The sequence below is a fragment of the Lissotriton helveticus genome, chromosome 5_1 (assembly GCF_964261635.1).
Source record: "Lissotriton helveticus chromosome 5_1, aLisHel1.1, whole genome shotgun sequence".
Classification (NCBI taxonomy): Eukaryota; Metazoa; Chordata; class Amphibia; order Caudata; family Salamandridae; genus Lissotriton; species Lissotriton helveticus.
This window is the reverse complement of record NC_136065.1, coordinates 489871684-489897758: the sequence shown is the minus strand read 5'-3', so window position 1 is coordinate 489897758 and position 26075 is coordinate 489871684. Positions and strand designations below refer to the sequence as shown.

General features: G+C 47.3%; 1 protein-coding gene across 1 annotated transcript in view; it reads right to left on the bottom strand.

The window, feature by feature from the left end:
• Window positions 1–26075, bottom strand: part of RCC2 (regulator of chromosome condensation 2) — a 143931-nt gene that overhangs the window by 52663 nt on the left and 65193 nt on the right. The window contains exons 10-12 of the mRNA XM_078642806.1: window positions 11710–11815; window positions 4864–4936; window positions 4535–4612 (exon numbers count right to left, since the gene is read on the bottom strand). Coding sequence (XP_078498932.1) covers window positions 4535–4612; window positions 4864–4936; window positions 11710–11815 — 257 coding nt within the window. The remainder of the gene's footprint in view (window positions 1–4534; window positions 4613–4863; window positions 4937–11709; window positions 11816–26075) is intronic.

Genomic DNA, 26075 nt, shown 5'->3' with positions numbered 1-26075 from the left:
CGGCGAAACTTTCTTCGGCTCCTTTTCTTTCGAAGTCTAAGTCGAAGGCCCTTTTTCGGGGGCTTGCTTCGATGACCTTTGCTTTTCGCAGGTCTTCGGCCTCCGGGAGTCCTTCTCGGAGGATCCGCTGGGCTCTTTTTCGGAGGATGCAGCTTCGGTCGTCTATTTTTTCCGGCGCCGGTGCTCCTTTCGAGGCCCTGGGCTCAGACTTTCGGGAGTCTGCCTCTGGCTTTCGAGACCCTGTGGGTGTTTTCGGGGTCGTAGACTCTCCTACCTTGTCAGGCGTTTCCTTATCGGTCTCTGCGACGGTGAAGTCATCTGGGCCTTCGGCGAGGTTGTCCTCGTCGTCGGAGAGGCCCAGTTCATAAAGCGTCGGGGCTTGGCCCTTGCCCTGCATCGTGTGGTGAGCTGTCCTCTGTCTCTCTCGAACTCGGAGTGTCTTCGGCTTGAAGACGGAGCAGGCGTTGCAGTCTCTGCTCTCGTGGTCGATTGGCAGGCAGAGGTTGCAGACTGGGTGTTCGTCCTTCTGTGCGAACTTGTGGTGGCAGTTCTTGCAGAATTTAAAGGGTGTCTTGTACATCCCTGCGCTCAGGGGGCCCCCTGTGTGCGCATTCCTCCAAGGACGTCGAAGATTTCGAAGTTCTCTCCTTTCTTCGTCGTCACTTCTCTAATGGTCCTCTTCTCCCGACCTTCTCAGGTCTTCACCGTTGAAGAGTTGCTGTATTTCCTCCTTTTCTCCTCCAAAACTTCTGGAGCTTCACGCGACTATCCAGACCCAACGGCGGAAAAAAATCTGAAGATGGCGCCCAAGGCTGGTAGCTTCCGCCGGAAACACGCCAACATCACCGAAGGGACAACAAATGGTGGGACGTCGACGCCCACCTGGGCTACGACAAAAAAAAAAAAAAAAAAAAATAAAAATAAAAAAGAGAAAAAAAAGACTACGATTCCAGACCCAACCACCAGATTGCGGAATATGCACAGCATAGTGAATCCAGAAGGATTCACGCTGCAAAACACCACATTTTATCGAGATTGAGGCTTCTAGGAACATTCTCGTCCATTATTATATTGACCTACACCCCATAGCGACTCCACCATAAATGCTACTGTTTAAACAGCTGGGTTGACTTGGTTTTAAACCATAACGTGTATAATGTGGTAATATTGACTTAAATCTTGTGGATTACAAGTTCGGTGGTGTCTGTATCTGTAAACTGCAGTTTTCCTTTTAAATAGAGCGGTGTCTCACGCCCTGAGCTGGTGCCAGGTGGGGTGTTCACCCGTAAGCTCACGGGTAAGCATACTTTTTCATAATATATTTGTGTATACGATAAGATACTAAATGATGGGCATTGACCCAGACGTAGATCATTCCATTCAGTACAAGCCTTTGTGTTAATCTGTCTCCATTCATGTTTGTAAAATCACGTTGTTCTAGTTTCACAGGTGACACCAACACAGTTGTGAAATTTTCACAATCAAGACAATTGGTTTCCGTAGGTTGTATTTATTCCAACCAGACATTTGTCACCTACTTTACACTTTTTTTCAGTAGCACTTAATACCTAGGTCCTGAGGAAGGACGCGATCAGAACTTGATCATTAAGGCTGAAACATGTAGACCTGTTTGTCGGACTAGTGAAGTCATTATTTCTTAAACTGCACATGCAGTTTTTTAACCTGGACACCAAGAGTTAACTAACAAAGTATTTTTTTCTCTTGGTAGCCAATTTTTGATCACTCTTCACATTACCAATCTTTGCACTGCAACAGTCACCCTAAACATTTCTAGTGCTTCGCACCTAGCGGATTCTAGGAGATCCAATCAAGTCTTCTATAAAACATCCCATAGCTCCTCCCTCACAGTGAGGGGGTTGTAGCCCTTGGCTGCACTAGGAATTGCAACCAAGAGGAGATTCCAGATGATTAAAAATGCCACCTCGGTGGGTGATGGGATTCCGTCCTCTTTAAAGGACTGCCCCCATGTTTGAGTAGGAGCAGTTTGCTTGTACCGTTTGTGCTCTAGAGCGGTTCTAAGCTCAGTAGACCCGCGGATTATTTGTATGATATAAAATCAAAGGGCATGTCCAAAAGTGTTGCTTGGACATCACCCGAGAAGCCAGTGGACCTCAGATAGGCGTAGGGTCTCAGGGCTACGGACGTTGAAATCGTCCTGCCTACGAGTCCTAGTGTACAGCCCACATCTTATGGCAAACTTCGCTGAGTGTGTGAATAGTCCAGGAAAATCCCAAAGGAATTACAGAGGCACACATAACACCCCAAATGCTCTTTTGTGGTAGTGTGGGCAAGCAGTTGGGCCTATCAGAGGGTAGTGATAAGCATTTATTGCACGCACTCAAGGCAGCAAGTGAGACACGCAACCCAATAAAGAAATAGGACACCAATTTATAAAAATAACATACTTTAATAGGAATTTAGATACCAAGATCGGAATCAGGGAACTACTCTGAGTTATGGATTTCTACAGTTTTCAAAGGTTGACACTTGGGTTAACGTTACTACTAAAAATTGCACTATGGGGAAAAAACATGCTAAGTGCCCGAATGCTCTACAACTACTTACGGGACCAATCTTCTGGACTGAAGGCGAGCATGGGGCAAGGTCCAAGGCAGCAGCAACAGGTTACCTTGTGAGACACTGGGGCGGCCGGGTGCAAACAACAGTCGACATGGCACGCTGCCATGTCAAGCAGCACTGCCTAATGTATGGCTAAGTCACCCTCTAGCAGGCCATACAAGCCCTAAGACAGTGTGCTCTACATCTCAGGTGTGGACATATCTGCATGAGCAGATACGCCCATACAAGTTAAGTCTATTCATTCTTAATATTGTAAGTGCCAGGGAAGCCACAAACTACTTGGGCTGAAATCTCAAACTGGAGTTCCCCAGCACCATCATGGCTTCACTAAACCCAGGAGAATATTTGCTACCAAACTCCTCCTGTTAATAAACCCACACTGACGCCAGTGCTGGATTTAGTAAAACATGTACCCAGAGGGCCCCCAGAAGTGCCCCCTGACCAGCCTACCAACCCTGGTGTGGGTCTGACTGGATTTAAGCAGCCGGCCACCACCAGACATGTTTCTGGACCCATGGGTTGAGACACCTTGCTCTCCGAGACCAGAAACAATGCCATCCTGGGCGGAGGCATCGCACCTCCTACCCCAGGCTGGAACAGTGCATAAGAGTGAAGCTTCAAATGCCTTGCTGCCTTTGTAATGGGATCCCTGCCTCTGCTGTTTGCAGCAGATGGCAGCCCCTGGTTCTAACACCCACTTTATGGCGGGAGAACTGGCCAGAAAACTGAGTGAGAATAGGTGTCGTCCTTGCCAACTCCATTCTTCAGGTGGTAGAGGCGAAGCACATTTTCCAGTGCCCACCATCTCAAAGATGGTGGGACTTAACCAGTCACGGCTAGGACTTTGCCCCCCTCCTACAGGAAGGTGGCATAATAGTGCTGACACCCCCGGTAAGGGACCCATTGGTCTCTACCGGTCACTTCCATGTAACACACCTAAATCTTGTTTTTAGGTGGCACCCCCAGACCGTAAAAGTTATGTTTCCACTCCTGATAGAGGTTTTGGAGATATACACACACACACACATATGTATACATATACACATACATACATTTCCACATATATACACACACACTGCAGTCGTTGGAATGCAGTCACCCTCTGTTGGTTGGGTTAAGCTTTGCCAATGTCTGAATTTAGGACGGATACTAGGAAGGTCTCAATGTATTGGGCTGGAGATGGAAATTTATCACATGGATGGTAAAATCTAGTCTGAAGCAGCGACACTGCTAGCCAAGGGCGTGCTAGACCAGGCTGCTTGCTGCCGTTCTTTCTCAGCCAGTAGTCAAAGCATAGAAACACATGAATGGTGTTTCTGTGCATGACACCAGACATATGTAAACACCCTTGGGGCTGTAATAACAACGAAGGGAAAAACCTTGACTGGTAGGGTTTTCACTTACCATAAAGCAGAGACTTTGTTCATATACTATGGGAAAGGCAGATATCCCATGTTACAAAAGACAATTTTCTACAAACTTGGAAGCCTGTGTGGATGTATATGTAAGAGGAACAAGAATAGTTTAATTGAACTCTAAGAGTACAAAGCTTACGTTTGTTTGATTAATCGGTCATAACATTACTGGGTAATTCTGTTATAGGCAGGATAGCTGTGGTACTTAAAATGAACCTCTTTAAAGGATGGTTTGCGAAACATAATTGAAGTGACACGGTTCCACTAAAGGTTGTTGTGTCCGGGGAAGGCAAGAGATGGTTAGTGTTCTTTGTTGACCTATGTTTACTGTACTTATTGGAGTATTTATTTGAATTACTGAGCTGTATCGAGCTTATAAATGTTAAAAGAAATGGGGTTGACAGATATAAAAAAAAAAATAGAATTCATTCTAAATTTTAAAAAAGCGCCAGTCCATACCAAATGAATTTCTAACAAGGGGCCAGGCATCAAAGGTAATTAAAAGTCATTCAGCTCACCTGCTCTATGTAAATGCCATCCAGTGTCTTCACTTCTTGTGCTGTGGTGGAAGATTTGGCTTTGCTTTCTCCATATCCCTAAAAACAAAATGGGTCCTGATGAGGGTAATCCCAGAAATGGTATAAACACAAATAACAGACATTTCAGTGGGACATATGCAACAGAAAGCCTTGTGCACCAAGTAATAAGGCTAAAGAGGCACTTAAAGGACTAATTGGGAGTGGGGAGGTCAGTGCTTTTTAGTGTGCTGCACAGAGCAGTGATTAGTTTAAGGTTCGCATCTTGCCACACTAAGGCCATCACGTGACATTTTAACAGTACCACTTACCAACTCCCCGTAGGTAGGAGATGGCCCCCAGCTTATAGTGCTCTCGTCAGCTGCCACAATAACGCTGCTTTTCCTGAAAACACAAAAAGCTCTGTTTTAACAGTCAAATAGTCACAACTCTAGTGAAAAATCAACAAGTTAAAATAGGTGGGGATAAAATTTTAGCAACATACCAAATGTAAATCCACTAAATTAGTTGAACACATCACTGTATTGCGTCTAAAGGTACAACACCATGACAGAATTTGCAACTGCAATACATTCTAGGATTCCATGCTTTACATACTCCTACCATCTAGTGGCTGGACAAAAAAGTGCATCTCATTTTACATTAAAACAAATTGTAGGAGTAGACCATGTCTCTACACGCTAGCATCAGATCAACCAGCATTTTGTTTCATTCATGTGTACCAGCTTTGAATAATTTTTTTGTTCCTTTGCAGTCATTTGTGCTGCCCCTCCTCGTGGAGAGGAAGAAATTACACATCTGGCCCTCTCCAAGATTACATTTTTTCTAGAAATTAACTAGTTTTGAAGCCAGAATCATACATGTGGATGCTTTGCGCAGAGAAGAAAGTATGCAGGTTATGGTTTAATGGTACAAAGCTCCTCTAGAGTCCAAGACAAAGTAGTGGAGATGCTGTAAGATGCGAGTGGTCACACGTAACCCTACACATGAGAAAGTGAAAGGGGGAATTCCCCTTTTCGGAACTAGGGCTCACACACCCAGCAAGCTAGGTGGCATGCTTCATCATATGAGCCTGCCCCTCATCAGGTCGGCGCTGCAATACTGGACGGGGTCCCAATCCGGGGCTCTTTAGCAGAGATCTTTTGTTCCTGCCGGTGGGTGCAGTAGTGGTGAGGGGCCTAGTGTGTGTAGACGCAGGAAAAAGGGATTTAAAACAGGTCAGTTAGTCCCAACAGTCATTTATTCAGAAGGTGAACTGCCTGATTAAAAAGTAGTGTGGCAGTGAACTAGATGCATTGTGTCTAGTTATATATGTCCTACTCTCGGTTGATCGACATGTTTCGTGCCCCTAGTGTCAAGGGGATCTGGGCACTTCTTCAGTAACCAAAGTGAACACCATCTACACTGCACGGTCTAATGAAATCTACGTACCATGTTCTCGATTCCAATGCCCTACCCCTATTTTCCCCGGTGAAGCAAACAAAGCTCATCATCCAGACAATGTTCTTAGTACGATCAATGTAAAATCTGAGGCCTCTGGTAGAATCCATCAGATGGAGTCTCCTTCTCCTTACAAGGGTGAGGTGGAGCAAAGAATGCCCGGAGGGTGATCGATGGCCTGGCATAAAAAGTAGGGGGAACACTTTGGGTAGAAAAGTGAATGGAGTCCTCAACACCAGCTTGTCCGGAAAGAATATCATGTAAGGTGGGTCGGCAGTTTGGGCTTGTAGCAAAAAAAAAAAAGGTTACTTACTGGTAGGAGTAGCTGTGCTGCTTGAGCAAATTTCTACATTCACGTGCTGGGCAGGATTCTGTAATCCAGTGGTTTGGTTCGGAACTCTCCTTTTGCAGTCTCTTTTCTCTTTTATTTGTTGCAGGGAGTCAACTGTTGTGCAGGAAGCTGGCTCTGTAAATGGTATGCCGCTATGTGGTTACACCGTGCAGAGTCTAGGGTTTCCCCAAAATTGCAAAGGGCTCAAAGCAAAACCCAAAGTGCTCTATTAGTGGTAGTGTGTGCGAGCAGCCTTAGGCCCAACACAGGTTTTTAAGACCTATATTGCACAACATTGACTAATAATGGGCACACAACTCAAAAAGGAGAGCAACACCAATTTTAGAAAAATACGGTCTGTTTGTTCTTTAATTTAAGAACAAGTTGGTCGCAATAAGGTAAGTACGGTTTGAAGTAGAAATACTTTTTACTTTTAGAAGTCGACACTTAGGATAACATTGAACTTCTCAGAAATTGTTCTATCGAGGAAGACAATGCCATTATATTGGAAATTATCACACTTACTATTTCAGTCTTCAGGACCAAAGGTCAGCAAGGGGGGGAAAGGGTCAGATGAGTACCAAAACTGCAGCACCAATATTAAGTAGAGATGAGGAAGGGGGGTTGTACTGAGAACCAAGGCACAGGGGCTTCAGGTGCAGGGGTGCCTGTAAACGGGGTCTTCTTACTGGAGTCGGTCAAGGGGAGCCTATGGATTCAGGCTCCAGGAGTCATCAGAGTCCAGGAGTGGTCAGCCAATGCTAATCTTGATCTTGGGATCGTTGGGGAATTGGTCCTGGGTCGGTAGGCCAACTGACACAGAACATAGGAGTCTGGTACAAAAGCGGGCAGGACTCACGGATCCACAGGGCACCGGAATACTTGGATTCTTGGGGACAGAATGGCTGTCCTCTGGAGTTCTGGTCTTTTTCAAAGTTTAGGCAGTCTTCCTCTGGTTTCTGGAAGTCGCTGGCTACAGGGCAGAAGCCATCTTCCCGCAGGGTGTGAAGCTAGAGACAGGTCGGTAGGGCGGGGGCCAAGCCACTAGTAGTCTTCAGGTTTCACTGCACAGTCTTCTTCGTCCTTCTTAGGCAGTAGGTAACTGAATTCTAGTTATAGGGGAGCCACCTAAATACTAAATTAAAGGGCATTTTAGGGGAGTAGTAGGTAGGGCCAATGGGCACCATACCTGGGGTGACTACACTCCCTATTATGCCACCCTCCTGAGGGAGGGGGCATATACCTAGCCCGACTACATGAGTCCCCTAAACTTCAAGTTGGAGGGGGGGGGGGGGGGGGGGGGTGCAAAGTGTGCTTAACTTAGCCTTCTGCATTTTAGAAGTGGAGTTGGCAGAGGTGTGGTCTACGGTTTCCTGCCCAAAGTGGGGGTGTAAACCAGAGTCTGCCATCAGCTGCTAGCAGTAGAGGCTGGGGGTTGAATTAAAAAGATGGCAGGCCTTTGAAGCATCCCCTTCGAGCACTGAGCCATCCCGGGGAGGAGGTGGGACATCTCTGCTCAAGATGTGCTTTGTTTCTTGTCCAAAAGAGCAGAAACTCTCCATCCAGGCTACCTAAAGCCAGTCAGTGCCCACACCAGGGTCGGTAGGCTTTCAGAGGCACTTCCGAGGTGCCCCCTGAGTACATGTTACAATAAATCCCACACTGGCATTAGTGTGCATTTATTGTCAGGAGTAGTTTGGCACCAAACACTCCTGTGAAGACATCATAGTACTGAGTTTCCAGCCCATGTACCCTCTATGGCTTCATTGGCACTTAAAATATTAAGGAATAGACCAATATTTTAGTGGCATATCTGCTCATGCAGATGTACACACACCTGGGATATAGTGCACCTACCTTACGGTTGGTAAGGTCTGATAAGAGGGGTGACTTGCCTATATCAGAGGCAGTGGTAGCAGGCATGGAACACAGGTAGTGAGCAATGTCAACTGTTTTGTCTGCAACAGACTATGCATGCTGTTGTGACGGTCAGCATGGCCTAGGAGTGGGGTCCCTAGGGGATCACTCTTCAGTCCTAATGTCCTTGGTACCCAAATACCTTTTACTAGGGACTTGCTGGAGGCCTGAAGGGCCAATTGTGGAATAGTTTTTAGGGAAACCGCACTGGCACCGGGGACCCCATTGACAGGGACCCTGTGCACCACAATCAAAACCACATCAACGTCCAGGCAAAAAGTGGCAGCTAGCCAGGTCAAAAGAGGCACGCTCTCACATGTTGCCACCATTTGGTGACCCATTCATCCTTCTCCCGATATTAGATGAACTTCTTGAAAGACCCTGTGCATGATCGCCATCTCCCGATTTGTTTTCCCTTGAGATTGTTTATTCTAGCTCACATAGGCTTCCCGGTCTTGTATTTCGAGCTGGTCCTGACCTCCATGGTCTCGCCTCATATCGGGAGGCAGGTAGGTCGCCTGTGAATCCAGAAAATTTGTAAAGTTGCAAAACTACTCCTACCGTTAAGTTAACCATTTAGTTTTGAATTGTGAATATTTTCTATATTAATCTGCTGTGTATCGATTTTGTAGCCATTTTGTTTACAGCTGTGGTTGGATTTTGAAATTAGGTGGAGTGTTTTAGTACTCTGTCCTACTTTAGATTCTCTATTCACTTGGATATGCACTCAATAAGGCTTTGTGAATGTTAGCACAGAGCAATGCTTTGTGAATGTATGGACTGATGACCATGGGGTTGCCACGCATATCACTTAACAGAACGTTTGCTAGGGTTCACGATTCACAATGCACTTCACTAAATACTTCGTGCCACCCCTTGTTGTAAATACTTTAATGGGAGACGTGATTGTCGACATTTCAAAACTTAGGGGCATATTTACAAGGACAGCGTTAAAATCGACGCCGGTTTAACAGCCGCAAACTACAACACAAATGCCGAAAATGGACTTCAAAATCCTTTATCTCCACCCCCCAGGGCCGGCTCCTGCAGTGTCCCGGGTACCTACCACCGGGACACTGCTGTTTGCTGTGAGAGGGCGCGAGTCTCGAGGCTCCCGCCTTCCCATAGCAAAGTTGGTTTGGATTTTGAAACAGAGAGCAGTGAAATCTGTTCTCTCTTTCAAAATCCAAACCAGTTTGCTTTTCCACATGCAAGTTAGCAGCTCCCCATGTGGAAAAGCAATGCCGGCTCCCGAAGGACGCGGGGAGCCGGTGGGCCCGCGGGGGCATTGTGGCTCCCCCCACGGTCCCCAACATTTTTATTAAGACCCGGGGGATGGGGTCCCCGGGGATATAGGAAATTACTGACAGGGGCTATTTTTTTACTGTAAAATTAAAAAAAGTCACGCACCCAGCGCGGCCCCCTGGTGTGCACGCACTGGATGCGCGACTCATAATCTGTAGGGTGCCCGACTCCAGCACCTTTGGTGCACAACTTCTACGCGTTTGGTAGCCGGCATTTCTTTTCCACACGGGGAGCTACTAACATGCAGCTCCCCATGTGGAAAACCAATGTGGTTTAGATTTTGAAAGAGAACAGAACAGATTTCCCTGCTCTCTCTTTCAAAATTCAAACCAACTTTGCGACGGTGCACAGGACCCTCGAGAGCTCCAGGAGGGGAGCCACGCGGCCCCCCTCCCACAATACATAAAGCCCCGGGGGTGGTGGTACCCGCGGGTTTGGGGACCTTGGAGAAGCCCCCCCCAACCATTTAGCTTTTTGTAGCCCCGGGAGGTGACGGGGCCCTCAAGTGCTCCAGTAGGGTGGCCATGCAGCCCCCTCCCCCCTCCCACAATACATAAAGCCCCCGGGGGTGGTGGTACCCGCGGCTTTGGGGACAATGGAGCCGCCCCCCAACCATTTTTCTTTTTGTGGCCCCGGAGGGTGACAGTCCCCGGGCTAGGGGGCCCCTCTGGGCACCCCATACAATTTAATAATTTTGCCCCTGTGATTTGGCCCCCACGGGTGCTAATTATTAAAAAAAGCTCTGTTTTATGTATTTATTGTTTTTTTTACAGCAGAGTCCGCGCACCTACGCCACTTGCAGTTTAAAAAAAAAAAAAAAAAATGCAGTGGGCCCTGGGGATCCTTCTGGGACCCCCTAAGCAGATCTAGAGGGTCAAACTATTTGTACCCTGCCCCTTTCTACGTTTTTCACAGTTGTTCCACTGACTTCTTCAGCCTCGCTTCTACCAAGGCACAATATGGCTGCCAACAGTTCCTGATTTCGAATGTTGACAACCAAGTAGCATTCAGCGCGTGATCGGAAGGGTGCACTTATCATACACTCATGATGAGCTCAGAGTCCGCGGAACCACCACATATATATATATATATATTCTTTTAAGTGTAATTTTCTCAGGAATTACTGAACAGATTGACACCATTTAAGAAAAAGGCACGAGTCTGAACTGAGGACTATATATCTCAGCCAAATTTGGCGAAATTCCGTTCAGCAGTTCGGGCTGTAGCTGTGGCTAAAGGTCCTATGGGAAATTGCTTGGGGAAAACACGTTTTGGGACCCCCTTTTTTCTCGGCACCCGCTTGACCAATCACCTTTCAGGAAAGGAGCAGAATTGAGCTGGCCATTAGTTTTGAAAATTTCGCAAAGACTCATCAACCCGTGCCAAAGTTATTCCAAATAGAATGTTGCGGATTTCCTATGGAAGATAGGTCCTAACTATAACTACCTACTGGCGACCACCAGTAGGTAATATATACACACATATATATATATATATATATATATACACACATATATATATACACACATATACACACATATACACACATATACACACACACACACACACACACACACACAGTCCCTTGAGGAGTGCTTGTACTACGTTTCCTTGAAACCTTCTGGGGGGCACGAGTTCCGCACCGAACCACTAGATGGGGGAATAATCCACATGTGAATCAAGAAAAGATTCCAGGTGCAAAAATAAAGTAGTTCCCTAAAAGTGAAAGAATAAAAGTCAGGCTATGAAAAGGATGAAAAACGGATTACAATGAAGCCATTTGTTAGGGGAGGGACAAACACAAGATAGGCCATGGAAGGCCTGAATAAGAAGCAATCAAGAGGAACAATAAAGGCAACCAATGATAAGCAATGGGTGGAGCCAAGTTCTTGAAAAACCCACAATACATCTAAGGCAACCACACAGTTTGTGCTATCTGGTGGTAAAGACCTAAATAGAACACTGGATAAAAACATTTTGTCCATGCATATTAATAATCACATTTATTAAGAAACTACTCAATAACTTGAACTCATTCAAAAGAGAAATCACCTGTAAATCACTTGTATATGGCCACAAACCACTTCAGGCCAAATACTCAAACCTACAACTGTGCATATTCTTCTTAAAGACCTCGTAGTTCTATCCTACTAATGTCACTTACCCACATGCCAAGCTTCGCACCTTCCAGCCGCAGAGATCTTGCACTGCCTTTGGGTACATGGTTGATTCACGAGATGTGCTTGTGGCCCCCCAGAAAAACAAGGCACCTAGAAAGCATCAACACCTGAAATTAAATCAGTTTGGAAGTGTCAAACCTTTCCACCTCACGCCCTCCCAACACTACAAACGTCTAACAAAGAGAATCAAAAGAGTGGCAGATAAGATCTGGTTTACTGTTCATACAGTGCCTACACTGATGGAAATGAAGTCGGCCACAACCTGCTGAATGTTTACCGACAAATATTTTTACGCAAGGCAATTATATAATCGAATCCAATGTGTAGCTATTGGGATGTGTAACACAACAGCACATCACAAAAAAAATATAAGAACAACTTAAATAGATAAAATGTGTGGAAGGAGCTGGAAAGCCAGCTGCATACAAAATAACATTTAATTCAAGATTATGTAGGAAACTAGCAAAATGATGGTTGGTAGCAAGGGGATGAAGCAAGTCTACTTGAACTGTTCAATACAGAGCAGATATCAGGGAAACGCTCCAAGTTATAGGAGCTCTAGACAAAGTCTAAAGCAGAGGTTTGGGATTTCTTGGAATGAGGTACAATTCCCGGGATGGGGGTGGCACGACAAGTTAAAGTATCCGGATGAACGTCAATTCTTGTGGTTTCGAATGCAGCATAGTTTAATAATGCATACCGGAATCAGTAAAGGTTTTTTTAGGTTTTTGAATATGCTGAAATCCTCCGACCAGCTCCAAGGCAAACCGTAACATGATGAAGTGAAAGCTATGAAGTGAAAGCTATTTCCTCGTAAAAAACAAGTTACTTACTTTCAGTAACTGTTGGAAAACGAGGCAGCATCTGTGAGGCCTGCACAAATAACATGACTACATTTGTCCTTCACTGGGAACCAAACACCCCATTGTAGCTCCTGACTCTCAGAGGGTAGCGTTGCAGAGCAGTCTGAGGCTTACTCAAGGGAGGTGGTGTGGGCTAGTAATCGCCATTTGCAGGTGCGCAAAAACAACACTCAATTGATTGTCCAGTCTGTACTTTGCTTTATAAAAGTAAGTACATTTATTAAACACACACACCACTCAATACTATACACCAATTTACAAATATACATAAGCTGATGGAATTACTTAGTGACATTGCATAACATCTCCAACCCTCCCGCGGGGAGTGGGGTCTAGTACCACCACTCCCATGTATGCACACCATCTTGCCCCCAATGCAGTGAATTGGTCTTAACCTGGAGCGAGGGCCCTGCGCACTGGCACCATCCCAGTGGCGACCCCCCCCATTACCTTAACAAACATTAAACAGGCTACACCTGCCTTGGTGACATTACCCTGACTGAGCATCTCCTACTGACCATACAGTATGCACCTCTACATCTTAGGGGCTAATAGTCTGGGGTCTTCACCTAAACGCAGAAGCAAGAATACATGTTTACGCACACTTTAGAATGACAGTACTCAGCACATTTGGATATCGTTAAAAATGCATTGCAATTATAGCCCCTAAGGGCATCGCAGATTATCATAGGATTAAGTTGTAAATACTGCCAGACACCGTAGCAAGAGTGTCTAGCCACTTAGCTTATGACATCACCTCACACCAATACTTCACATTGAACATCAGTCCCTCTAAAAGAAATAACCATTAATAACTGCATTTCAGTGCAATTACACCTCTTCACCTCCAGGGGATGCCCTTCTGCAGACATCCAACTCAGCCCTTCACTCCTTGATGCAATTATCAAAACACCTTAAGCTGAAGAACAAAAGTTCCAGCCCAGAAGGTGTTAACTACAAGTTGGGCCCTGGAGGGGTTGATTCCTATGAATTCCCAAGACACTTGGGGTGGGACTTTGCTCTTCGTGCTGTGGGGAGACTGCGCTTCTCCAGCAGCTCCCCAGCACCTTTATACATGTAGGGTGGTGACCCCGTTCTCCTGGGGCCACCACAAGCCAAGAAAACGCCGGGTTGCCCTTGCAGGCCAGTCCTGGCCTGCAAGGCATTATGGGCCTGTCCGCATAAATGATGAGCGGTTCTCCCGCTGCGTCTTGGGCCTTGGTGGGGGGCCCCGTCCCACCAGGACCCCCAGGTGAGAGTATGCGGCTCAAGGAGCCCACCCCCTGGTGCTCTGCCCGTTGTGGGGCCTGGTCCCACCCGGTCCCCCGACACAGACTTTGTTGTTCTGAGGGTCCCAGTAGCACCCTGGACCCTCGCGTGTCACCAGGGTGGGAGGGTAGCCCAACCCTCAGCTAGTACTCTTCTGTGCTGCCGCCGGAGGAGGCAGAGCACTTCTGGTCTGACGTGGCCTCAGCGGTCCCGTCCCGACCTCGGGGGGGGGGGAAGTGCGGCGGCACTCCCCCAGCCTTCTCTCATCGCCGGGGATGGGGCCCCAGGCCCCCGGACATCTTCAGAGGGGGGGGGGGGGCGCGCGATGGCGCTCCCCCGCATCCCGCTTCAGCGGGGGGCCAGGGTGAGCTCCTGGCGTGACGGCGCTCCCCTGCCCCCTCCTTCACATCACCGGGGACCAGGGTGGGCTCCTGGCATCTCCCCGGTTTTGCTTCCTTCTGGGGCAGCCCCCGGGACCTGACCCACCCCGGGGCATCTTTGAGACCGGCGGCGGAGTTCCACACGCTTCGTCGTCTGTCTTCTTAGGGGCCAACCAAAGGTAGCCTACCTCCCGGGGCCATATCTCAGCCCCTGGGGGTCCGATCTGCCCCATTTTTGCGTTTTCTCGCTCCTGGTGGTGACCCCCAGCCACTGGGAGCACTCTCCTTCGTCCTCCGGGTCTTCAAGAGGGTGCATTCTGCAGGGAGCGGTCTTCCCTGGCTCCCTGCGCCTCTCTTCTCCCTGCGCAGGGGCTTCTTCTTCTGTGCACCGGTCCTGGGCTCTTCCTCTGGCGCTTTTAGGGGCCTGGGGGGCAGTCAGGGTGGTCCTCCTTCCAACTGCCCATTGCACCAGTCTCCAGCACCTGTCGCCTCAGCAGACCACACCCCAGAGAGCTTCTCTTCCTGTGCAAGTACTTTTTAAAAGTTGAGTAGAGGGCTGGCAGGATGTCTCTGTGTGTCCTATCAAACAGCGACACATCACTTCCCTGCCCCTTCTTGTCCAGCACCTGGGTTTGTTCAAAATGGTGCCACATGGCCTCTGAAAAGCCAACTCCTTCCCCCCTCACTGCGGTTAAGCTTGGTGCCTGGCACCCAGCGACAGCAGTTGATGGATTGGCTTGTATCTCCACCTATCTTTTCTCCTTGGATGGAAGGTCTTCGCTCTGGGAAGAAAAGTCATTAATCTAACCTGCCAGGGACAGACCCCAGCCAGGGACTCGGAGAAATATGACATTTCTGGACGACCCAAAAGCAGTACAAATATGACTTTGGACTCTGCAGAATACTCATTTTCACATCTGCTACACTGGACATTAGTGCGTGTCTGGAATCTGTAGGCTTTGTGGAAGTCATTTTAGCCATGGGCCCCACATCCCCATAAGGGAATAATGAAGTGAAAACACAAAGACTTTCCCTGGCATGTTCCTTCCCAGGGTATAAAGCCTATTCCATGTCACCACCCAATTCTGCATAAGTCCTACCACACCATTCACTCTGTAGCCGCTCCTGGACTGCGCACGCTAGGAATCTCACCTGCACAGCCCCTACACGTGTGCACACGCATGTACACTCGTGTCTGCATGTAACCGGCACAGTGTCCCATACTCCAGCTGCTGCGCAGCGGCCTAGTCAAGCCAGAGGTACACCAGTAAAATCTCCATGCAGTCTCCTTCATTATGAGTTCACTGTGGGTGACGCCCAGATTATGAGGCTTCCCCACAGTAAAAGCTCAACAATTCGGTGCTCAAAAAGCAAAAAATCCGGGCGGCCCATAGTGTCAGAACTTCTAACAGTAACGTATTATCTGGTAGAGACACAGTCTAGCTGCAGATTCCTTAACTTTTGATTTGTCCCCAGGCGTCAGACTGGATCTGGAAATTTTTCAACAGTCTATTGCGCACCGGTTAACGGCGCCTTATGGCTTTTTGATGTCAACTCAGTTTGACATGTCAGTGGAGTCATACAAGTCTCCCACCCGGCACGAGGATATCAGTTTCTTCTGTGAAACCTTCCACACTAACACGGAGCCACTATAGAAATGGACTGTGGAAACAGTGTGCCAAAAAAGATCAATATGTCTTTTAAACATAATTAGAAAATGGAAATAAATGGTATGATAATAACCAGACAAGGCCCATAAGGAGAGACCCAATGCTGTGACAAAGCAAATGAAAGGTATGGCAATACGAAGTCAAGATTTCAGAAGTAAGATCAAATGGTCTGTTGAATCACAATTACGTCAATTAGTGATCGCTGGTATATAAAACCTGTACAGAAAAAAGGCATAACCCATACAGAACAGTACACATCGTTCACAGAGTAGGGATGATGGGCATGGCATTAAAGAATCTCCTACTTGACTGTCTCTACCAGATAATACATTACTGAAGGTAAGTAACTAGTTCATCTGAAAGAGACATCTAGCTGCAGATTCCTTAACTTTTCAATTAAATACCCTAGCTATGCTAACCCAGAGGCAGGTCAGCAAAACAATCCTACAAAAGCGCTCACAGAGAACCAGCTGGTCGAAATTCACCTCAGATCCAGACATACGTATGATGCAATAGAAAAAGAGCACGGCTCTATAAAAACTGTGGAAATGACCACAGACCATGTAAATAAGAAACAACCCCACAAGCACAGAAAAACAAAAGCCTCTAAGGCAATATACCAATACCTATCAGATGACATCTGACAACAGTATTAAACCCCCAAAAGGGTCAATGAGCCCTTGGACTAGAAGGGCCAAAGGCACAGCAAATGCCATGTAACCCGCATTCTTTAATCAGGTAATCGGTCCTGGCAACTCCAGAAAAGAAGGGCTTCCAAAACCCATTCCCTTTAAAACGAAGATGAATAAACCCATTCATTCAAGGTCGGGAAGATCAATCCAACTATCAAGACAGATGAATGTCGGCAACGATATATCTGTAATAAAAATAAGTTAATGTTAGATTCCTTACCTTAGAATGAACCCCAGGCTCCGAACTGGATCCGGAATGTTTTCGCCAGCAGTACCCCTGCGTGTCGGTAGGCGTCGTAGTCGCCGAGATGACGTTGTTGAAGCTACTTAGACGCGCTGTCAGTTCTGTACACGACTTTCCGTGCCAGGAACGCAGAGCCATGCAAGATACGGACCACTGGTGCATTGAAACTAGGGCCCTGAAAAGGATGACCTTAACTCTATAAATCGGTTCGCAGGAAGGGTGGGTCAGTAGGGTGTCTATCACTAACTAAGGTTTCTAACAGATAGATAGTTACCAAAGGTAAGTAACTTGTTCATCTGAAAGAAACACGTTAGTGGTAGATTCCTTACCTTAGAATAGATACCCCAGCAATACCAACCCCAGCTGGACTGTTCCCATGAGGCACAGGGTCAGACTGATTTGCATATGGCCATGTCTGAACTGGGGTGGCAGAGTGGACTAAAGAACGGTGATGGATTAAACCCAGATCTTTTGACTGGGTGCGAGTGTTTCATTGGTTCAGATGCTCCGCCGTCACCACCCCCTTTTGTACCGCTACTTCTGGCTTTGGCACACGCTCGATGGCTCCCTTGGCCAAGAGGACCGTAACTTCCGGTTGGAGAAGTACCAAGTGATACCCCGACATGCGATGGTACTGAGGTGGCATGGCTGGAGGGGTAGTCTCGAAGGGGAGGGAGTAGCCTCCTTGGACTATCTGCAAAACCCACCTGTCCGTGGTGACAGTGCACCAGTGGAAGACGTGATGGCGAATCCTGCCTTCCACTGGCGTTTGGTGGGCCTGAAACACTAAACTAGGAAGGTATGGTGGCAGGGGAGGAGGTGGACTGACACGCCCGCTGGCTCGTGACCCACCTCAGCGCGTCCCATGTCTGCAGCTGCGCTGAGACTGTTGCTGCACAGGCCTGTGTCTCTGAAACAAACATGTTTGGGCGCCCCTTACCTAGCCACGAAAGGAGTGAAAAGCAGAAGCGGAAGGAGTGCGCGTGGCTGAAAGGCCTAAGGACTTGGCTGTAGCCCGTGAGTCCTTAAAACGCTCCAACGCACTGTCTGCCTTCTCACCAAAAAGGCGAGTGCCATCAAAGGGCATGTCCATCAGAGCCTTCTGGACATTCCCGGAAAAGCCAGTTGTCCTCAGCCAAGCGTGGCGGCGAAGCGCCACTGTTGTGGAAATAGCCCTGCCCAGCGAGTCAGCGGTGTCAAGACCACAACGAATTGTGAACTTGGCTGCGTCTCTCCCCTCAGCGACAGCTTGGGAGAGCACATTCTGGGCCTCCTCCGGACACTGAGGCAGCACCTGCACAACCGTGTCCCTCACAGAATGGGAATATCATCCAAAGAGGAATGCGGTGTTCACGGACCACAGCCCTGAACTGTCGAAAATAAACCTTTTCTTCCTAAACTGTTCTAGTTTCTTGGATTCCCTGTCCGGGTGTGCGGAAGGGAATGCGCTCGGGGACGCAGAGGCTTGCACGACCTAGCTCAGGGGTTCGATGTTGGGAGAGGAAAATGGGGTTGGCCGGGCGATGGCATAGGGCCACATTCTTATCCACAAAAGCCCCTGTGTTGGGCCTGGACCAGGTGCCCAAAAGAACGTCGGAAAGAGCATCATTGAAGGGCAGCAGTGTCTCCGTAGAGGAAGACACTGGCCGGAGCACTTCTGTCAGGAGGTTAGTCCTGACGGCCACTGTAGGTAGCTCGAGGTGGAGAGCCTCGGCTGCTCTAAGCAACACCACAGAATACGTACCACTTTCCTCCGTAGCCACGGTAGAAGGTTCTGGAGTAAAATCCAAGTCACCTGCATCCACCACATCCTCTTCACAGTACTGGTCTGCGAGAGGGTCCTCAAACCCCTCCTAGTCCTCCCCAACCTGCCTGACAGGCAAAAAAGAGGGAAGTCGATGGAGAAAGGGATAGAAATTGCTTAACTGCGTCGATCAACACCGGTCCAGCACCGTCTCCACATCAGAGTGGAAGCTGGGGACGGCGGCCAGCGCCATCGGTGGAGGTCGAACTAGGTCAACCGACATCAGCTGGGATCCATGCATGGATCCATGGAGGTCTCTCAGCGTCGAGACTGGAGTTATCGACGACGTCACTGCCGGAACAGACGACGCAGAAGAGCAAGGACCATGGCTGACAGGAATTCCTGCAACTGGGCCGGAGTCGCAGATGGACCCATAGAGGGCGGGTAGGCCATTGGCAACTGCCTAGGCTCTGCCGGAGCCGCAGGGGTGGTACCACACTCACCCTCAGCCATGTCGCTGACAGGCTAGGGTAAGGCGAAGGCTTAGACTTCTTGTGCTTCGCCTTACCGGACTCAAAGTGCGAAGACTTCGTAGAACGATGGTGATGGCGGCTCCGCGACCTCCCTCAGGACCAGGACCTTGAACTGTGCAGAGCTGACTCCCAGGCCTCCAGCAACTTTCGGGACTGCTCCCGCAAAGCTTTTGGAACCATGGCCTGGTATTCGGGGCACGACTCGGAGTCGTGGTCGCACCCCAGGCAATAGAGAAGGGTCCGTCACCGACATCGTGCGGGGACAAGCTGCGCAAGACTTAAAACCGGGCATCCCTATACACCAGGAGTTAAAGACTCGAAAAAAAGACACACAAAGTCCCAAAAATAACTCAGTCAAAAAGTGACTGATAGTAACGCTCTCTCCGGATCTGTGCTTGCTGTCACGGAAAAAGAAAGAACTGACGTCAGTGCGCAGCTCCAACGAGGTCATCTTGGTGACTATGACGCCAACGACGTATGCGGAGCCGCACAACGACACCTACCGACGTGCAGGGGTACTGCTGACAAAAACTTTCTGGATCCAGTCTGACGCCTGGGGGTCATTCTAAGGGAAGGAATCTATCACCAACGTGTTTCTTTCAGATGGTTCACACAATGCAAGTGCCCATAAAGATGGAAAGATGGCAATTAATCAGATTTGAACTGCTATAACTATTTATCAATTATACCCAGATCGATAGAACTGCATCCCAAGCATACATCTAGATCTGAATCCAAAACTTACAGCGACGAGAGAAGCAAATCGCATCTCACAATACATTTTTTTTAAAGCAATATCATTTTTATTAAATATAGCAGAACTATATCTCAGAATGTGTAAACACATACAACACACTTAAGTAAACTCTGTATACACACATTGACAGTACTGAAAAACAGGTTCCAAAGAACAGTATACCGGCCTCGAAAAATCTACTTGAGATTTTAGCAGGTCGAGCTATTTATAGCACTTACTCGACCCTGCTGGCGAGTAAACATAAGCTGGAAGAAACAGCTGTTCTGTTCCTTCAGCAAGTGAATGAGCAATTAAGAGGCCTTTAAATCTTGTTTTATCCTAGCTTTCTTAGGTACTGCTCAAGAATAGAGGTCAAATGTCAGTTGTATTTTTACTAATTATTGCTCATGTGTTCCTAGAAAATGGTGTTAACTTTCCTTTCTCTTATTACAGTGAAAGCTTTTTGTCAAGTGAGCTATCCAACAATAATTTTGAAACAAAATGCAGTACAATGTCAGTTTTTTTTTCTCTAACAGCTTGTAAAGGAATAGTAGCAGTAGATGAAGAATTATGAAATAACTTTTTGTAATTCAGAAGTGTGATTCAAACTAAAATTTAAATTGGAGGAAAAACAAATCAGAACACTGTACTTGAAGATGTGTAAATGACATTTGCATATACTTTATTTACAAACATAGTACACTATATAGTTTTGAAACCACGTCAGTGACAAATTGTGGTAATTTCAATATAAAATCTGCTGATTGCAAATAACAGTGGGTTGCTACTTTATGCTTTAGTTTTGTATTTATTCAAAGTGATCGTTTTTAAACGTGATCGTTTTTAAACAGGATGCGAGAGGCATTCCTGGCCAAGCCCCGATGACAATGCATTTAATGAACTAAGAGGCAAGTCTGCAGTCAAGTGCCTCTTAGATGTGGCTAGATTTGTATTCTATATGGAGCTAATGTTTAGTCTATTAAATCAAACAACAGAGTTTTCTGTACAGCAGACGTGCTGAATTTGCATATTTGAAGGTGCTCTTATATGTGATAAAGAAGAAAATGGCGTCTCAGTAAATTAAAATACTTGCCCAGGATCACATCATTTGAAACCAGTTTATGGGTCAAGAGCATTCTTATTAGGTGGAGTAGATTATTTAAGTAACATTTTTAGGATTTTGAGGCATGTGATCCCTTAAAGGGCTGTAAGGTACAGAAAATAATAAATGCTTAATAGAGAAAGAGTAATGTTCCCAAGGAGACCGAGGATCCAACCTCCCAAAAGAAATTGCATGACCATCAATAGTACCAATGCCAAAGAATATAGAAATATCCAGGATGTCCTTAAAATGAAGGAGGATCAAAAAGCAAACCTCTTCTGATGAAACAGAAATCTTTTTTAACCCCTTTGGCGCTGATGACGAGCTCAGCTCGTCATCAGTTGCGCAGCTCGCACGCTGATGAAGAGCTGAGCTCGTCATGTAACGTGGCTTTTTGAAAAAAAAAGCCGCGTACGGCGAAAATCGCCGCAGCGCGCATGCGGTTAACAAAGACAGACATGGCTGTAAACAGCCCTAAGGTAAATATTCAGACACTGCATCTCAGATAACCTTAGAAGCGAAGCAAAACCAAAACTTCAAGTATTCAGAAGAATACAAATCTGACACCTTCCAAATGTAATGTCTCCCGCAAAAAGAAGAACACTTCCATGGAACAAATTCCCATGAGCAGGAAAGGAAAACATCACATAATAAAGCTGGCATGACCTACTCACCGGAAACAGATCCTAAAATGTATCGAATGCAAAAGCCATCCGTGCACCACTTAAATGTAATTAAAAGTGCACTCTGCTGAAAAGAGAAAAAAACAGCTTTGGACAATCCTGAGACCAAAAATACCCTGAAGTAGAAATTCAGAGTATTTGCAGATGGATTAGGTTACCCTGTAAGCATCTGCTCTTTGCATTCAGAGCCGTAGATTCACATGCTTTACATACTCCTGCCATCTTGTTTAGTCTAGATGTTTGCAAATTGTTTTCCTCCGAAGAAGTCTTTCAAGCCATGAGGTAACGGGACTCGTCTGTTCAGTGATGGTGCGCATGGGCATCGACTCCATTGTTAGATTGTTTTCCCGCAAGAGGGAAAGAATGGAGTGAGTGTAGTAAAGAGATGTCCATGCGTATAGAATGTAAATAATTAGAACTGCAACAACTACAGGTGCCCAGGGAGGTGGGAGGGCGAATGTGAATCAATAGCTCTACATACAAGAACAGATACCTACAGGGTAAGTAACATAATCCGTTTGAGGCATATGTGCTGAGGATACACATGCTTTGCACAGACTACACAGCAGTATTCTTCCAAAGTGTTGGCTAACCGATAGGTGTTGCAGTTGTAGGAAAACGTTCTTTAGCACTGCTTGCCCCACACATTGGCTTGCAGACATGCCAACATATCCACACAATACTGCTTAGTAAATGTGTGTACCATGTTGCTACCTTAGAAATGTCAGTCCTGGGAATGTTACCTAGAAAGGCCATAGATGCTCCTATTTTACGACTAGAATGCGCTCTAGGAGGTATAAATTTCTTTTAGCTTTTGCATAGCTAGTTTGAATGCATTTAACAATCCCTCTTGAAATACCAGATTTAGAGATAGGATTGCCTTAGTGAGGTGGAACAAATGCAACAAACAGTTGCTTTGCCTTAAATAAACATCCTCTGCTACAGAATCAGGTTTAGGGAAGAACACAGGTAACTCAACTGATTAGGTAATTTGAAAAGCAGAATGAATATGCTACTTACCAGTATGCATCTGTTCTTGGCATGTAGGGCTGCTAACATTCATATCTATTGCATAGATCGCCACCTAGTGTTGGGTCCGGATGATTGCACATTGTTGTCCTGGAAGAGTCTTCGAAGTATCACGAGATAGGTGGCTCCTCCCCTGGACTACAGTGCGCATGGGCATCGACTCCATCCCCAGATTGTTTTTAGCCATTGTGGCAGAGATGGAGTGAAATAGTGTAAAGGATGTCCATGCTAATGATGAATGCAAGAGAGTATCTGCAGCCGCTACGGGCACCGGGGAGGAGGGCGGGCGATATGAATGTTAGCAGCCCTACATGCCAAGAACAGATGCATACTGGTAAGTAGCATATTCAGTTCGAGGCATGTGGGCTGCTAAATTCATATCTATTGCATAGAATACACAGCAGTCCCTCCATTAAGGGCGGTTGCCCGTGCCAGCTGCAGAAGCTTGAAAAAGTGTCTTGAGAACAGCCTGTCCTACAGCTGCTTGCTGTTTGGAATGCACATCAACACAGTAATGTTTGGTAAACGTGTGTGGTGTAGCCCATGTGGCTGCTCTACAAATGTCTTCTAAAGGAATGTTCCCCAGGAAAGCCATGGAGGCCCCCAACTTGCGTGTGGGGTGCGCCCTTGGGGGTATTGTTAAAGTACGCTTAGCCTTTTGATAACAGATTTGAATGCACTTAACAATTCATCTGGCTATTCCTGCTTTGGAAATGGGGTTGCCTTTGTGCTGCGCTGAGAAGGCAACAAAAAGTTGTTGTGTTTTCCTAAAGTGTTGCGTTCTGTCAATGTAGTACATTAACGCCCTCCTAACGTCCAATGTATGAAGCATTCTCTCCGCTACGGTTTGTGGGTTTTGGAAGAATGCGGGTAGGTCAATAGTTTGGTTGATATGAAACTGTGACACTACTTTAGGAAGGAATTTGGGGTTAGTGCGGAGCACTACCCTGTTTGAATGTATTTGGATGAATGGCTCTTGGATTGTGAGCGCTTGCAGCTCACTAACACGTCTGAGCGATGTAATAGCAATGAGAAAAGCCGCTTTCCATGTTAGAAATTGAATTTCGCAGGAGTGCAGTGGCTCGAAAGGTGGACCCATCAGCCTAGTGAGGACCACATTGAGGTTCCACACTGGAGCTGGTGGTGTTCTTGGAGGAATGACTCGCTTCAGTCCCTCCAGGAAGGCTTTAATGGCAGGCACCCTGAAAACAGAGAGATGCTGCCTATTCTGGAGATAAGCCGCTATGGCGGATAAGTGTATCCGAATGGAAGCGTACGCTAGATTGCATTTGTAAAGATGTAACAAATAGCAGATGATGTTAGGAATGGATGCGTCTAGTGGGTTGATATTGTGGTCTGTACAGTAAACGACAAACCGCTTCCACTTTGCTGCATAGCAAGCTCTGGTAGTGGGCTTTCTTGCCTCCCGGATGATGTCCATGCATTCTGGAGGCAGGTTGAGGTAGCCAAATTCTAAGACCTCAGGAGCCAGATCGCCAGATTGAGCGGTTGCGGATCTGGATGCTGAATGTCTCCATGGTTCTGCGTCAGGAGCCTGGATGTGAGATGCAGCCTTTGATGCGGTACCACGGAAAGTTCTAGAAACGTGGTGTACCATGGTTGGCGTGCCCATGTTGGAGCAACCAGGATGAGAGTCATCGAGTGTTGCTTTAGCTTTCTTGCCACCAGCGGAATGAGAGGCGCTGGGGGAAAAGCGTACGCAAATTTGCCTGACCAGTTCATCCATATCGCATTCCCTTGCGATTCCGGGTGAGGGAACCTGGCGGCAAAGCTTTGGCATTTTGCGTTTTCCCTTGTGGCAAACAGGTCTATCTCTGGATGACCCCACTGCTGGAAGTACGGGTGGAGTACTGATGGATGCATCTCCCACTCGTGCATTTGATGGCTGTATCTGCTGAGCAGATCCGCCATCTGATTGTCCTTGCCCGGGAGGTGTTCTGCCATGAGGAAAATGTTCCTCTGAATGGCCCACTTCCACATGCTCTGAGCCAGATGAGACAGCTGTGGCGAGTGAGTGCCTCCCTGTTTTTGGATGTAGTACATGGCTGTCATGTTGTCCGTCCGGATCAACACGACTTTGTTGCACAGATGTACTTTGAAGGACTTTAGCGCCATGAAGATTGCCATCAATTCTAGGTAGTTGATGTGCAACTTCTGTTGCTGGGTGGACCACAGTCCCTGCACAGTGTAGTGGAGCACATGGGCTCCCCACCCTTGGAGAGATGCGTCCGTCGTTAGGATAATCTGTGGCACTGGCTCTTGGAACGGTCGTCCCTTGCAAAGGTTGTGTGGATTCCACCAATGCAGAGAGTTGTATGCCCGACCGGTCACCAACACTAGGTCTGTCAGTTGTCCCCGAGCCTGTGTCCACTGATTTGCCAAGCATTCTTGGAGCGGACGCATGTGCAACCTCGCGTGCGGGACTATGAAGATGCAGGAGGCCATCATGCCTATCAACTGCATGAACACTCTCGCTGGTAGGGAGTGATGCGGTCTGAACCTCTGGATCAGCGATTGAATTGTGTCGATCCTGACTGGGTTTGGCTGAGCCATAGCAGTCAGGGTGTCTATTGTCGCGCCCAGATACTGCCGCACATGGGCTGGCTGAAGGTGCGACTTTGGGTAGTTTAGCGAGAACCCCAGACTGTGAAGGAGGTGAATAGTGTGGGACATGTCTGTGGCGCACTGTTGTTCCGACTTTGCTTGAACAAGCCAGTCGTCTAGGTATGGGTAGACATGTATGTTCTGCCGTCTGAGGTGCGCCGCCACTGTCGCCAGACACTTTGTAAACCCTCTGGGGGCAGTAGTCACTCCGAAGGGTAGGACTTTGAACTGATAGTGCCTGTTTTGAATGGTGAACCTGAGGTATTTTCTGTGGGATGGGTGGAGTGGGATGTGGAAATAAGCATCCTTGAGGTCCAAGGTTGCTAGGAAGTCCCCTTGGTTTAGCAGTGGAAGAATTTGCTGTAGTGTCAGCATGTGAAAGTGTTCCGACAGTATATACATGGAGAGGGCGTAGATCCAGAATGGGTCTGAGGGATCCGTCCTTTTTTGGGATGAGGAAGTACAGGGAATAGACTCCTGTTCCTTCCTCTTCCACCGGTACGAGCCCGATTGCGCCTTTTTGCAGCATCACCACAACTTCCTGCTGCAATAAGTGCAAGTGCTCTGCCGACATAGGACGGTGTTTTGGGGGAATGTTGGGAGGGGTGGATGTTAACTCCAAACAATAACCGTACTGGATAGGTTTTCTCACCCACCTGTCCGTGGTGATGGACGTCCAGACTGGAAGGAACTGCTGGAGTCTCCCCCCGACAGGTGTTGGATGGTCGGGGGGCAGTGACAGAGAGTCACTGTTTGTTGGCAGCAGAGGAACGGGAGTTG